Source organism: Trichoplusia ni, chromosome 12 (assembly GCF_003590095.1).
Source record: "Trichoplusia ni isolate ovarian cell line Hi5 chromosome 12, tn1, whole genome shotgun sequence".
Taxonomy (NCBI): Eukaryota; Metazoa; Arthropoda; class Insecta; order Lepidoptera; family Noctuidae; genus Trichoplusia; species Trichoplusia ni.
Genome location: NC_039489.1, coordinates 12,887,437 through 12,904,289, shown reverse-complemented (window position 1 = coordinate 12,904,289; position 16,853 = coordinate 12,887,437). Strand labels below are relative to the sequence as shown.

General features: G+C 34.9%; 1 protein-coding gene across 1 annotated transcript in view; it reads left to right on the top strand.

The window, feature by feature from the left end:
- The window catches only part of LOC113499324 (IDLSRF-like peptide), an 83,880-nt gene extending 69,295 nt beyond the window's left edge, over positions 1 to 14,585 (top strand). The window contains exons 3-5 of the mRNA XM_026879752.1: positions 6,684 to 6,812; positions 12,233 to 12,385; positions 12,690 to 14,585. Of these exons, the coding sequence (XP_026735553.1) occupies positions 6,684 to 6,812; positions 12,233 to 12,385; positions 12,690 to 12,883 (476 nt within the window). The 3' untranslated portion in view covers positions 12,884 to 14,585. The remainder of the gene's footprint in view (positions 1 to 6,683; positions 6,813 to 12,232; positions 12,386 to 12,689) is intronic.
- The last annotated feature ends 2,268 nt before the right edge of the window (positions 14,586 to 16,853 follow it).

Sequence of the window (16,853 nt, the reverse complement as noted above, 5' to 3'; positions counted from 1 at the left end):
TAAATTCCTGCCTACCGCTTCTTTCGAAAACAAACATAGTTTTATAACTTAGTAAGTATACTAGAGGATAACCGAAACTGAAAAAAAAAGCGGAATTTGAATAAATTAGGAAGGCAGACCACCAGGTCCAACATGGACCAATTATGTACATTTTTTGTGTTGTGGTACACCCAAAAAAACCGAACACTAACTTTGGTTTAACCATTTAAGCGGACGAGATAGCAAGCAAAAATACACACGAAAAATTTTAACCTTCACAATACCTGTCCTAAAACAACTCGTGTGTGGTGAACCATCAAGCCACACAACCTATTACAGTCCCTTCTATCGCATTAACCCTCTATTCATGTTTCATGGTATCCTATGGTCGTTAGGGATAATCTACTCTAATGACAACACACTTTCAGCCCACGCTATTTGCTATTTCAAATATTTATTTAAAGGTTAAACGTGGATGTTCATGTTTCCACAGATTTCTGTCATGGAGTGGTCGGGGTCCTTTATTGTATCGAATTGACGATAGTCCTTTCAGTTCTGTTATTCTATGTTCTCTTATTTAACTCGTTTTAGGTATAATGAAGAGTTGTCTGTTTTATTCTAACGACTAATATGTTTTAAGGAGAATAGAAAGAAGTTTATTGTCATTTAGTATTATATATGACTAGCTGTTGCCCGCGACTTCGTCCGCGTGGTTAGAAGATTTTCCACATTTTTCAATTTGAACCAGTTGTTCCTGAGATCAGCGCGTTCAAACAAACAAACAAACTCTTCAGCTTTATGTATTAGTATAGATATAGATTCTTTATACATCAATCAACTTCTGAAGTATCCATCGAATTTACCTGCCGTTAAAAATTGATTCAGTTATTGGAAAACCTTTAGACCTCATTACCAAAATACTCGGAACAGACACTCTCAATACTTTTACCGGAGCACCTCTTGACGCTTCAAAAACATTTTAAAATACTCTTCAAATGCCGCCGTATTTTCGGATGACATTTACGAAATTTCTCGGTCGTTTTACCTCGCCATAAGGGCTGTAAAGGTTTATTAAGCCAAGAAGTGTGTAATCGTGTTGCCATGGGCAGTAATGACCGGGTGGAGATAATATGTTTTAAATTTATCTTGTTAAGGTGGTGTTGTCATGGTAATTGCTGCTACTTTTTCCATGTAAAACTTTTAGGTTATGAGTAAGTTTTCACCAAGGATGGGCATAGAAGGACTTCTTATAGACCTCTAATAATGAAGAGATCCAAATAGTTTCTTAAAATATATGCCTTGCGAAGCATCCTTGGAGAAAACTAAACCTTAATCAAAACGAATAATCAATTACCCATGAGCAAACTTACTTATTCTCAAATTAAAATGTGATATTGGCATCATTTTCATAAGCTTTTGGGATAAAAGCTTGTTCCTGAATAAGTCCCAAAACCAACAAAGAATCAGATCAATAAGACAAAACTCTTAAACAGAACACTTAAACTGAAGAACTTCAAAGCGACGTTTAAGCGTCAATGAAAGTTTATCCAACTTCCCAAATACCGAGACAAATTACTTCAATTTTTCCAGAAAACGCCGCCATTTATAATCCGAAAGTTCCGAAAAATCTTACGGTAAAATTCAGGATCTGGTACTGTAAACTCTTAAAACACGACTCTTGATATTGTGGAAGCAAGATAGTGCTCTACATTGACCATAGCGGCATCTTGCTCTTACGTCCTAAACAGTGTTATCAAAAGATCTCATGGTAAGTTGTCTGGTAGTATATGTAATTACCAAGGCGGGTAGTCTCGGAATTAAGTTTTACTACGGTGTGTTGGCGCATAATGGGCGTAATGCGGGCAATTTTATGGGTGCCGGTGTAAATTGTATCGTAACTGCGAGAACATGGCTTATATGAGGGCCTCATATTAGCCTGGCGCTGTTATAAACTGATATTTGTTTCGTGACTAAAGGAAATTGTTCGCCATCGAACAATTTTGTTACTGATAAGTTATAGATAGATTTTGATTAGGAAAGCTTGTATTTATTGTTGTTTTGTTTCAAATCAAGTGTAAATTTTGTAGGATTGATTAATCAAAAATGGGGTAAGAAATTGCATTAATTGTGTTCATTTACTTCATTTTATGTCCAGCAGTGGACTGCGATAGGCTAATGATGATGATGATGATGATGACTTCATTTTAAAGTTTTGTGGTTATTTTACTGAAAGCCATTTTATGTTCATCGTTAAAAACGGGAAAAATCTACTTCACAAGACAATAGGACCCATTTTCTATCATCACGATCATGCCAGTCAATCACTAAAATACGAAATAAAATATAAAAAGTTGAATAAGCATAAAAGAGTGAAGTAAAAATATAAGTGCCAAAACAATTTGTAGAGGCCAGACACAGGCAGTTGTGCATTAGTAATTGTGTAGCTGAACCATATTTTAGGGAGCTCAACGACCCGACACACGGCAGGCAGACTATTAAAGCCGGCAAAAGACACTCAGCCAGTACTTAATGAACTCTGATGTATATACATGTACACATTTTCGTGCACATATGTAACGGTTATTAGCTTTTTAGAATTATTAAAAAGGTCTGCTTATGCTGGTGATGATAGTAGATATTTTTTGATTAGATAAGGGAACGGTTTTTTTCTGTTCGCCCGAAGGTTTTGGGCATGATTCGTTGCGCATCTAAATTACTTAAACCAAAATTGTGTTCCTCCCTCAATCATCGTATTCTCCAGATCTGACTCTCTGCTTCTTTTTTCTATCCATAAAATTTAAAAGACTTATGAGAGAAAAGACTTGCCACAGTTATTTTATCAGTAGATTAATGAGATCAAGTCAAAATTGAAGAACGAGTTATAGGAAAAACCGAAAACCGCATTTCACTTCTGAAATCCCAATCACAATGCGTATTCCCATCCTCGAAGCTCTTCAGCTTCGAGGATGGGAAGATACGCATTATATCCGATCAGGATTGCTTCGAAGGGGGCCATATGGTTCTTGAAGAATAAAAAAATCGACCTTTCCTTAAAAGACTGCATTTTGCAAAAATATACTATTAGGGCCCTAATTAGATACGAAATTAGGAATTTCCATTCTGATTCAAGTCCATTGTAAACGCTTTTCTGTCTGTAACCCGCTATGAAACACTCCTCTAACATTTGGCTTGCGGTTCTTCCTCCAATACGAGATCTTTAACAATACAACCTCATCCCAAATCAGTAAATCCAGGAATCTATAACATCGGGAGTATCTCGTTACCAATTCCACAGCAACAAAGGCAGAATCTATTACGTTATTGCTATCAATATCTCATCTTGAAATATCGCAGACTGGTGTCTGATTCAATACGATATAAGGTAGAAGTTATGTTCAATAGAAGAAATTAATATCCAAGATATATTTAGTTTCAATATCTACACATTATTTTATTGCTTTTAGCTTTCATATCAATTTAAACTTATAAACTGTTATTTTTTTACGCTTATCCTGTTGTGTGTTACTCGTTTACGCTTAAGAGACTGTATCAATTTTGATAAAATACGGCAATGTGTTGAGGAAAAATTAGAGGTCACTAAACCTGGTACTTTAAGAGAAGGAACAGAGATAGGTTTTAGTCAGTAAACGTCTGACACTCACTTCCGCTTAATTCCCAGTAATTGGTCATCCTATCCGAAAAAAGGATGATTAACACACCAAGGTGATTGATTGATGACACACAGGCTACGACATACATAAAGTAAAAATAAATGACAAGTGTTTGGCTTTCTGAGCACGACAAGAAATATATATTACTAGACTTGAATTTGGCCACAAAATACATCCGTGATAGGATTAGCAACCTCTGACTTGTGTCGCACTGCACAACAGTATCTATATCCTTTGTGACAGCTTCTGAACGAATTAGCCTCATTTATATCTGTAGGGCAGCTTTGTATTGTTATTACTTTATATTACTTTTCTGGCCTCGCTCGTTTGGGATTTGGTTGTTGCTAGGAAGATTAAATGTGGTAATACAGATGGAATACGAGAATATGGCTTGCAGTAGGATTATGTAACTTTTTTTGATTAGCGGGGGAATCATCATTGATGGTCATTTTCTCGCGGGAGAAATCGGGTAGTGTCAGAGTTTAACTGACTAAACCTGATTCACCGTGAAACGAAATTCATTGGAGTGGAGGATTTGGTACCTAACGTTCATCAAGTTAATGTAATGCGAAAACTGACACAACGATTTTTTTGTTTTATACAAGCCGGGTTAAACAATAAATGATGGAATGGAACACTTCCTTCCAGAAAAGTTTTTTCTTCCCAAAAAAAAAATACAAATCTCTTTCCATACAAAAGTTTTAAGCTTTATAGTCGCTTCCCTTTTGTCATGGTATATTTGTATGTAGCCATCAGAGTTTAGATAATTTACACAAAATTAACTGCAAAGATTTTATCAAAGCAATGCCGACTGTTTTTTTTTTTTTTAAGTTTATAAGACCTCACGTGTAAGTTTGGGTAAATAACTACTGCGTTTCGGGAAAAACTGTATGTAATAAAACTTCTTATTCATGTAAAATATAACCCAATATATCTCCTCGTTATGCCGAATCATAAACGTTACGGTTTTTCATACATTTTAATGAGGTGCCCGCTTTTTTATTTACGACATTGTAAATTATGTGTCATATTCTTTGCAATACAGAATTTGTTTTAATATTGTTCGGTTTTAGTCTTTACGCTGCATTTGATAATCGTTTTTAATTGGATTTAGAAAATGTTGAATTAAGTCCAACGTTGATTTTATTATGATGCGTGAACTTCGACATGCCCATACGCCGACACTTAAAGTCATGATTACAGGTCTCTTGTTGGGTTTGAAACCTATGAACAATTGCCTATCTAACCTCTTCAAAGCAGTTACCTTAGAAACACGATACCACTTAGTCAACCAGCCGGACAAACATTTTCATTCCTTCCATAACCTCAAAAAAACTAACCTCTAAAAGCAATGACAACCACTAATCATCTTAGAAATAAGATCACACAATAAGAGGCATTACAGACGGATTGCCACTAATGAGGCATTACGTAATAAATAGGTATACAAGACCGAAAGACCTGAGTACCGAAAGGACCAGATTAAGAGAACTTCGTAGTTTGTACAGTCAGCAACAGTCGATTAACAGAAGGAGTTTTTTTTATCATGGCTGTTTTTCATTGGATTTTGTAAGCAGATATATTTTTGTTTTATTACTTAAAGGTTTGGCCTGGTGATATATTATTTAACAAAAGTTTCACTTAACCAATCTCTTTATAATTTAAGTACAACGTGCTACGGTGGGTGTTACAGTTATTGCACTCGCGACCCCACAGCCGCTTCAGTTCATGATTAAGGACTCCGTTCGAGCCTGAAACTAATCGGGCGATCACGATAAATACGTATCAGTGAGCCTTTACTATAAAAATGTTTTGCAGAAAATTACAAGTCACTAAATATTTCTTGGTAAATTGGATTTCTGAACCGACTTCTGTTGTTGACTGTGCTAGTCATTACTAGACGCAATTACTCAGATACACAAGTATCGAACAAAAACCTATTAAAGATATCATTAGTGCTTTTGTAATGTCTAAGTAATTATAATTGTGTTTCGCTTTCTTGTTTTCTTTCTTCTACAAAATGTTGAGCTTTTTAGGTTAGGTTTAGTTTCTTTTGATATTTAATTTGTAGCTGTAGTTTTAAATGGAATCAGGTCTGTTTAAATTGTTTCGTGGGAATAGCTACGTTTAATGTGCTCTTTTTGGATAAAATTATTGTGTTCTAAAAATGTAAAGCACACATTAAATATTATTACAATTTTGTTCAACCTTTTAACTAGATAAAGAAGAAATTATAATTCGAACGCGATTCAAAGTACTTAATAACATAAACCGTTATAATCGGCTGTGTCGCCATTACAAATAATTTGCCCAAAACGGTCGAATGGAATCATTTTGTACGGATGGGAAAATGTACAGGCTTGTAATTGCTGGCAACTCCAATTGAATTTGGTTTTAGTGAGGGTATTAGGATTTTAGGAGGGCAATCAAAAAGTTTGTTTAGGCAATGTCAATAAAGATTAGTCTTGGGATCGCGAATTAGACGTTAGACTTGGAAAATTGAAACTTTTTAAGTGAGTGTATTCTGGAAGAGATTTAACTAAGTAGATATAAAAGAATAATTATGTTTCTTTTATTTCGTTAAGTGTTTTCTTACTTCTTTTTCTTTCTTTAGATAAGACGATATATTTATGAGAGAATTAAGAGACAGACAAGCAAACATTAATAATTAATACTACTAACTATCTCGCCATCATTAACAAAGCAATGTCGTATTCCGCCCCAAGCGTGTTTCACTACCTACCAGTTCCCTGGTTTTACGGCTTGTCAAACCACAAGGGTCAAAACGACTTAACGGTGGTCTTACATAAAATAAAAGACCTTAAAATCATCTCGATAATTTAGACGGATTTCTTGAAAAAAAAATCGCTAAATCATTATTGCGTGTAAACTGCATAAAAATGAATTATTGTTCCCAAATCTTGCTAATATTCAAGAATTAGAACGATTTTTCTTCCTCGCTACTAAGGTGTTACTTAAAGGGAAAGTTTGAGTGGTAGCCAGATTATTATACATATTTATTATTATTTTCAGAGTACTGTCACCCGTACGAGCCGTTCAAATGTCCAGTGGATGGGAACTGCATCTCCATCCAGTACCTGTGCGACGGCGCACCGGACTGCATCGATGGATACGACGAGGATTCCAAGCTCTGCACTGCTGGTAAGCATTATCAGCCAAAGGTTTTTAAACTAACGAACCCATATATACTGACTTCTACGCGACGTGGATGAAGTTTGAAATGGTCAGAATAGTCTGGAGTCAAATAAGAGAGATTAATTTACAGTGGACGCAACCCAAATGGTTGAATAAAGTGGCAGGCCGATCCACAGTCACGAAAAAAGAAGATAGATTAGATATACTTAGGTATAGATATTTCTTTCTTAATTTAAGCAAATTGGTTTGTAGTACCTATATAAGAGTTTAAGTTTCGCCTTCTCCAAGAGGGGCTAATAGGATTGTAAAGATTAATAAATAAAGCTACGTAAGTATTGTTCCTAATCTAACCTAAGTGAAAAAATAAAAGAAACTCCTTTTAAATTTGGCTTTGTAATGTGCCGACTAAGCATTAACATTTTTCCAGCTTATCCAATAATTTTACACCGATTGGAGAAATAATCCCAGAAAACGGAAAATCGATTACAATCAACCATTATTTTTTAGAGCTACGCAATAACATTATCGATAGTGATTCCCCTGTTTGCGTTAGCTCAGGTTGTTAAGTTTTCAAAGTGTATAGATCCCCTGTGTCCTCTCCAAGGTACTCAGTGAACTAAAAACTAAGTTAATGGCCTTCGACAAATGGATAGTCAAACTAATTATTATTTTTATTTGGAACTTGTTTCTGCGTAAAAGCTCTTTGAAATTGGTTTTTGATGTAATTTTTATACTATTTTTAATTAGTTTTTAAGTTATGACTCTCTGGTGGCGTCTGGTGAAATTGGTTATTACTGTTGTAACAGTTGAATATACCTCTTATTTTCCGCTATCTCTTATTTCATATAGCCACTATATGTGTCCATACGTGGTAACGAAAGTCCTAAATGAGTGAGAAAACGATTTGGATGCAATAGAGTTCTTACTTGCTCTATAGATATGATCCGGACTTTCACAACGTCCAAAATATAGAAGCTAACCTAAAACTAACGGTCAGAGTAAATGTTAAAGTTATCTTAGTAAATGTTATTCTTCGACTGAAGCCGCCCGAAGGAAAATTCGACCGTCACACTTTGGAAGAAATTCTTTAACAATAAGTACGGTTGATATATAATGAAGGTTACATTAGTTTGCCAGACTAGTCTGATTGTCGGTGGAGTAAACGATAACGGTATTGACAAATAATCATATTGAAGAAGAAACAAATACACGTAACATATTATATCTCCTATTTTTTTATTTTTGAAAGTCTTCTTATATCTGGTCAACCAATAGCATGAAAGTGATGCAACTATCGGTCCATATAACGAATGAATATGAAGGAAATTCGTTCATTAAAAATGTGTTGGGCAATTTTTTTATGGAACCAAATGGCAGCTCTTCTGCATCTCATCTTAGAGTAATCAAGTATGAATATGCTAGAAAATACCCACAAAATTAAGACCTCCTTCATTTTGAATGCAGTTAGTAAAGCTGTGGAACCCTGACATTTATCACTTTCATATCCCTATTAAGTTAACCCCATTAAACAAAGAATTATTATTATTAAGGTAGGACCTAAAATTCCGGTCTGAATATAAAGGTCAGTTAGGATTTGCAATATGATATTCAGGGTCGCTTTTGTACTAAAATCATATACAAGTCAGGAAAGGTCTATTTTCATACAAAACCTTATTAAAAGAGACCTTTTAAAACAAAAAGTGGTTACCTAGCAACATCGAAAATGTTCCCACATGAAATTTACGCGTATTCATGAAATATGTATAAGGACTTACCTACATTACTTTGGCCCAAAAAGAAATATAAGAGTGAGTTTTCCATTAAGGAATTCATAACGTAACTATGTAGTTAATCTTGGAATTTGAATAGAAAACGGTAACAAAGAAACTAAAACCCTTATTCCGAGCCGCGAAATTAAGTAACCTGTAGGAGTATTTCCCTTGAGTCAAGCTGAAATTACGGAAGATTTTTCATTCCCGTTTGGATAGTTTAGAATAATGCTGATAAAAATACTACTTAGGAGTATTCTGAAGTGAGGTATATATTAATTTAGACGTAAGTGTAGGTTTATACCGGATTGAGTGCAGTTTAGAGGGCATTTCTGACATCATCATCATTTGTACATATTTTTGTGTCTTGTCTGTATCAATGAAAATTAAACAACTGCTTCCATAACTATTTTTACCTCGAAATTTTTGGACTCGAACCTGCGATCTTTGTCTTGGCAGTCCAACGGTCTTACCACTAAGCTATGACTGCTGATCCTACCAAACATGCTTACAACATGACATACGCCAATTAGTTAGAAGTGGAACGTGTACGTCACGGAACACACGTCCTCTACAGTAACTCAGTTGCTTTGACGTCAAGACCAGGTTATTAGAATTTAATAACATTCGCAGTCCAAGTTTGCTGCGAACATCTGTGCCCTACATTCCTCTTTGAAAGTCGTTTTAAATTTGCGAAGCTTTTTCAAAAGACTCCATTTGAAAACATCTGAGAAAAGTTTGGAATTTTCTAGAATGTGGGTAGTGCAGTTTGTTTGGTATTTATTTGAGATCCAAAAGGTTTCTTTGTGTAAATACCTAAGAATAACGAATTACGCTTATCTGAATAGATTAGAAGTGTCCCCGTAATGACAAGGTGGACACCGTCGAACCTACTTCAGAATCTGTACGAAACATTCTTTCAAAATGGTTTTTCGAATCTTAATCAAGCTTCGACACAGTATAAAATAAAAGACGTAGTACGTAGCAACAAAAGAGAAACACTGCAATTTGATGGACGGCTCCATTTTTCGAACACAAGCTAGCTGCCCCTTTGTTACGTCCAACTACACAAAACAGCAGAATTCAAAGGCTTTGGGAAGAATGAAAATAATTAATATTTGCAAAGTTCTAACAAATTGCAGGTAACAAAGAGGAAAGGAAAATTAAACGGACTATTGTTCTTCTTAGATCTACCGAGAATCTAAAATGGCTATTCTAAAAGATTTTATCAAATGGTCTTTAAAAACGCAATCAATGATGAGAAATTCAGCCATTGTTTTCTCTGTTAATGGATTTTTTAGAAATTGAACGTTCAATAAGTTTTGTTTCAAGACGCTTCGGTGGGATTCTTTTGTTCTTCAATAATGGAGCGAATGGTTGACGATTTCATGTTACTCAGCTTTTTTTGTGCTTAGTTTAGACTTTATTGATATTTTCTTGCTTTTAAGCGCCACTCTACTCGCGCTAAGGTGGATTATCCTTTAATAAAAATGCCGTTTTCTTGGAGACCTTTGTGTCCAGTCTATTCTTACAGAAACAAATAATGACGTCTTCTTTAATTTTATTGCAAAACAGTAGCAAGATGTGTGGAGCAGCCAGGCTGGGCTATCCGTCATTGTTATATCGTCCGCCCATCTCATAAGCGGTCTTCCTCTAGTTCCTTTTCCATTTGAGCCTCTCCAATGTGCCACTCTTATGGTTCACCGCGCAACCGCCAGTCTTGCCACATGGCCAGCTAATTTCTACTTCAGCTTTGAGCGTAGCTTAAGACATCAGTGGCTAATCTATAATTATACAAAATTTTATCTGACCTACCTGAACGATTTAATTTTCTGTAAAAGCATCAAAGACCTACTTCAACATTAATCATATTTATAGCGATTCCGTATACATGCTAACCCTAGCTAGAATATTATAAGCAACCTGTAATACCTAATTAATTTTCACAACGGGATTAACTGCGCACCAAAGACGCAGAGCCTTTGTGTAGCTATAGGTAGGCAAGGAGATCAAGCCAAATAAATTAAGGGTAACGCAGTAAAAGGAATATAAAGCTCCCAAGAAATACAGCCATGGAACTTAAGTACCCAGACGTTAAACCAGATTCTACGGGAGTTAAACAACCTATAAATAATGATTAGGCGAGGTGAAGCTGACGTAGTTTCATTACATTAGCTTTTCCAATCGATTTGTTGACTCCAGACTAGACTTTCTATGACGTAGTTCAATTCGTGAAGTGGTTGTGTGTATTTATGTGTTGCTATATTTTAATGACATGCAAACAGGGCCCGGTTTTGTTCTAGGTAATTTTGTTAAGTGATGAAGGTAAGGATATCAGGAAAGAAAAAGGGTGTCTGAGTGTCTTTGCGCTAAATTGTTTTTTCTGAAACCCCCGCAAAAAAGTATTAAATTCCTTATAGCGGGAGTCGTTTTTTTTTAATAGAGTGCGCCTTTTAATGTAAAGAAAAAATACGTTCTTCGGAACAAGTTAGATACTAGAGCTAGCATTCTTTGGTTATTTTATTGATAGTCTCATCCTGATTGAGACACGGTAACTGTTTTAATAGTACTAATTATCAAAATAGGTGGGGACCAGGTGCACGAGTTCTTTATAAAGAACTCGCAAAGCGTTTGGTCGACTTTACCCATGATCGGAAGGCTGGTTTATATTTTTCGTGGCAATGCAGCCAGCCTTCTGGGCACATTTCCCGCCTTTGGCAGGGATGAAGATGTTTTTTTTGACGCTTTGTAAATAATGTATATTTTCATTTTATATTGATATAGTTTTAAAAATGTAAATATAAGTTTAGTTTAATGTTTTGTAAAAAAAAATATTTTATGTGAAAGATCCTTAATACAAAATAGGTTTCTTTGTGCATGTAACCTGATTTTAAAACCCCCAGCGACACAAACATTAAATTCCTTAGTGAATGAGACTTTTTTTTATACCGGCGGAAAATTATTTCCGTTTATTGGCTAGGTGCTTGTACATTAGAACTCAAAGCCTGTTTCAACGAGCGCACATAAAGTGTTACGGTTTGAAAGACCAGTATACTTGCATAACAAAAGGTATTCATCTTGAAGGTAAACCAAATAAGAGTGTCTACTTACCTTAGAATTTGCTGAAAATCGCATCTGGACTACACGAAATGCCGCCAACTTGTCGTGCCCTAAAATGAATATTTTGTTTCCTGACCTGGTATGAAATTAATATTGTGTTAGGCTGTGTATAAAATGTTTAATTTAACAAGTTTCAAAACAAACATACGTAGGACAAAATATACTTTAAAATTAATAAACGTAGGTACCTAAAAATTTCCAATAATTTTGCAGTAGTGAAAGGTAGTTTCAAACTAAGACAACATACAGATTAAAAATGACAATATTGCAATTGTCTATAACCCGATAAGTAGGCGAGTCATATTTATACATTTTACCAACCTGCGTCCATCTCAATTTCAATCATCCTTAGTAGACACTAATAGCTTAAAAACCTTTCTATGTAAAACTAATTTATGAGATGTTAATCCACTTTATCCATATACGAACTCTTTTTATACCTATCAATAAGCAGAGTATAAATAGGATTTATTGCCTCATATTACGGCAATAACATTCAATTTCATGTCAATAAAATGGTTTATTTTTATTCTACAGCTAAGAGACCACCTGTGGAGGAAACGGCATCCTTCCTTCAATCGTTGCTGGCTTCGCATGGGCCCAACTACCTTGAGAAGCTGTTTGGTAGCAAGGCAAGAGATGCTCTCGAACCGCTTGGTGGCGTTGAAAAAGTCGCCATTGCTCTCTCTGGTAATTAAATGACCTATTTTATTTTCTTCCTTCAAAATGTCCACCGTGAATGTCGAGCATCACCGAAGTATTTTATGTCCCCATAAAATGTCTTCAATATAGGGGTCCGCTTTTTCACTAAAAGGATGTGAATGAATCGTACATTTTACTTTATTATGTGAAATGTCATTCGCAATTTGTAAATTGTATTGGCGCCCAAACAGGGGCCTTTTATATCTGTCTGGGTACCAATGAAATAAAACAGAACTTTGTAGCTTAAGCCTTATTTATGCACGTCTAAATCAGATGCTATTTTTGTTTTCAGAATCTCAAACGATTGAAGACTTCGGAGCCGCACTTCACCTGATGCGCTCGGACCTGGAACACCTGCGCTCGGTATTCATGGCGGTGGAGAACGGCGACCTCGGCATGCTCAAGTCTCTCGGCATCAAGGACTCGGAGCTTGGCGACGTCAAGTTCTTCCTCGAGAAGCTGGTCAACACTGGATTCCTGGACTGAATAGGACCGGAGTCTGCCTCTGATTACTATCACGTCGTCCAATTTGCCCCGATAAGCTCATCCTTCTACAGTTACCTTCCTTACGACTCCATTAAATATAGGAGAAAGTAAATCGTACCTTTTCACCTTTATCCTGTGAGATTGTTGGAATGTTTGGAAATCTGAAATTTTTACCTTCGAGAAATGATTTTGGATATCAGAATCGACTTCTACAACCGGCCACGTAGAGTTTTCTGACTTCAAAAGTCATTTCTTTTTCGTCACACACTCGGCTTACAGTGAAAATTAGATAGAGAAAGAGGGTATTACTTTTCGAATAGGATAGGTATATTTTTGTAAACATGCGCTTCGTTAGGTTATAAACCAAGATAACTTTTTAGGTTAAATTTTATAGAGGTTATCAGGGCCCAACACTCGCGTCTTTCAATCATTAAGTGTGGAATGAGAAGAGGCTAAGACTGTGACGTTAGTGTTAACTAGTCAAGGTTAAGCTAATTATCGCATCTCACTTCATGATGACCCTGATAACTATCACTGTATGTTTGTGGTTTGAATGTCGCCCCAAAACGTATCCTTCTACCTTGGACTTATATCAGAGGCGACTCCATTGAAACGTCAAGCGTCCATTCTAAGCGAGATATAAAGCTAAAAGTCGGTTGATATGAAAATGTCCTTAGATTAATAAAAAATGTAAGAATCGTTGAAAGAATGCATACGCTTTATATCTGGCTTTTGGAAAAATCCAGAATAGGACCACGGAAACATATCTTTATGTAACTAGAAGTAGGTAAAAAATACATATCATAGATTATAATCTGTAGCGAATAAAGTACAATTATTTTAATATGATCGGTATTGTAGTGTACATTTTATAGACCCTATTAGAATGTACTTTTTGTCATTGAAAATATATAACTATATTACAAAATAAAAGCATAGTTTAAACGGTGCTGCACTTGAATCCAGACACATATCAAAATTAATGTGATTATTAAATGTTAGATTTATTGTATGTTACTTATTCTAGACTAAGACGTAGAAATGAATTAACATCGTAGATAAACAATTCGAACCCATTAGATTCCAATTCTATCGTCACTCATTTTTAACATCTTAAATCTATATTTGTGTAGTATATCGGAACTTTTGTCAAATGCGGGCTAATAAGACAACGAATTATTGATAATGTCTCATTCAAATGAGGAGAGTTAGGTACATGATGTAATATTGGGAGATTAACGGCTAACGACCATATTGTTTCCATTTCGAATTCACCGCGAATGAAAGTCATGCTAATGACGTTTGACATCTACAAAATGTTGCCAAAGGAAAAATGCACGGCCTGTATTTGCCAGAAGTTTACACAATAGACCCTCTAGAATTTTCAATCGCCAAATCTTAGTATCGATCACAATGTTTCAGTGTGTACCTCTCAGTAGCAATTATATTCTCTCTCCGTTAGATCTAAAATTATCTATATTACCTATTTTAACTACACGTAGTTAGTGTAAGTAAATTTTTAATGCATATCAATGGTTTTAGAAATTAATATAGGTTATTAATTTTAACTTGCGTCGGATTTCTACTTATAATCAACAAAATGGCGATCTTTAAGCTCTGTTAGTGGATATTATGTGTTTTGAACTAAGTATAAATGGCTTATTGTTCTTAAATAACAACCCAATAAATGAATCATCTTGAATTCGAGTTTTATTTTACCTACCCTTACCCTTTTTTATCATGTCAATATTGGAGTTCATATCAGTTATATAATTTAGTTATTTAGAATCGAAAACGACGACAATTCGTAGGAGGCCGGGTGTAGTGACGCAACTTGAAAGAGGCCTTTGTCCAACTGCGGACCCCGAGCGTTCGAGTTGATTGATGTAAAGTAAAGAGTATGTACAATAAAATTCGATATGATAGAATTTTATTTTAAGTTATAGACACCTAGTTGTGTTCAATGCAGTTTATTTCCACTTTATAAATGATACCTAATGGCTGTTATTAGGATTTACAATCACACGTGCTAAACTAATAAACGGATTTCATAAAATCAAACACAAGTCGCTCTCAATACTGTATTTCAAATAAGTATTTATAAAACTATTTAAAATATAAAACATTAAATCAATATATTTGACAATTGTAAATTTACACTAATAATACATTACAACAATAAAAGCCTTTCTAAATAACACTTATAATAACAGATCAATTTATTGCTATGGCTTTCGGTAAGGTAAAGTTTTGTGAACACATTGTTTGTTAGGTTATTTTCATGTCAGTTGCATGGACAACGGCGCTCGAAAAGGTCGACATGATGGCAACAGCGGATAGAACGCCGTCGTTATCGGCCTAGGCCAGCGGTGGCGGGATGATTTGGTTGGATACAGCTTAGGCTGTTACCAGGGGGCTCGTCAGTTAGCCTCATTAACTTGCATCGTAGATTTTACGGCGGAACGGCAGTACGTTAGCAAACTCGCTCCTGTCCTCTGATCAATACAGCCTCAAGGTTGACTTGATTACTACTATGTAGTTTTATTCCAGAATCATTTATTTTTTGTAACGTGATTATTTTCTTGCTTAAGTTCTTATATCTTCGGGATGATGGCTTCAGACCTTAGCAGGATTCAGCATTATCTCACCTAAAACATTGCTATGGAACTAAACAAAACATACCAAACTATGTCAGTAAGAGTTTCATTCTCTACTTTGACATCTAACATTATTATGTAAAGTAGATAAAGTTTCTTGTACCTAATTCATTCGACTTTTCATGTAATTAAAGTAATATTCACCCACTAAAAGTGTAGTATTGAGTGTTATAACATAATACAGTTTCCTCATAAAGTGTATTACTATTTTCCACATGTGGGTGAATTGTATTTATCTAAAAAAAAAGAATTTCAAAGCCTCATTCGAGTATATTTACACTGGTAACACTAGGACTTACAGTATTAGTGTTTCCAGTTCGGGACTAAGACTAATTTATATTAAAGAAGTTTTAAAATAAAACAAAAAATGTACTTACTAATTATTTAGTAATAATTGTGTATCTGTAATTATGTTTTTAAGTTTACACTTACACATAACAAGAAAAAATAATTTTAAAGCTTCTAAACATAAAATACAAAATATTGTAATGTTGCATAATACAATGAAAAAGAACAAAATCAAACAATTTATTTTTTAATTTGTCCTAACTTTAGCAGAATTCGTTGTGTAACGTGTTCTAACACACTTTTCAATGGACTTATTTTTTGACAACCCAAATTCTTTTGGAGTCATAAATACAGGAGTTTCATGTTAGGCATGTAATAAAAACAATTTTTAAGTATCTTTTGCACAATTGATAATATAAGGTTCAACAAACCCCTTTGATACCCTCTAGAAGGTTGTCTAGCACAACATCAAAATAAGGACTGTTGGAATGTCGTAGAAACGCAGGTAGCCGGATGCGGAAGGCAGAGGATTGGGCATTGCGGCGCAACTTAGGGGAGGACTATGCCCAGCTGTGGACCTCGATAGAATGAATTGATTGATTGGATGCCGACATTTTGATATTTTCCAAAAATAAAAAAGATTTTATGATTCTCGTTGGCACATGTTTGGAAGATGGTGCTTGTAAAAATTACCGAATAAAAAGGTAAGTAAAGGGTTTAATTGGAAATCAAAATTTCAGGCAAATGTGATTCCAATACTATAGTTTAAAGATTTTACTACATATACTAGTAATATTTATTCACTACAAAGTGTAGTGTCTACACACAAGTTTGAACATGTTTTCATACGAAAGTTACCGTTATTTATAACAGAGTGCAACTGCAAATTGAAAAGGACAAGAGCCTTCAGAAATAGAAACTTAAGTAAAATTGTACTAGATATTAACAAATATAAATATTGAATGTTATGCAAATTGTTCCTATGTAATAGCGTATTTCTAGCGGAGACTCGCGGCAACTCAACA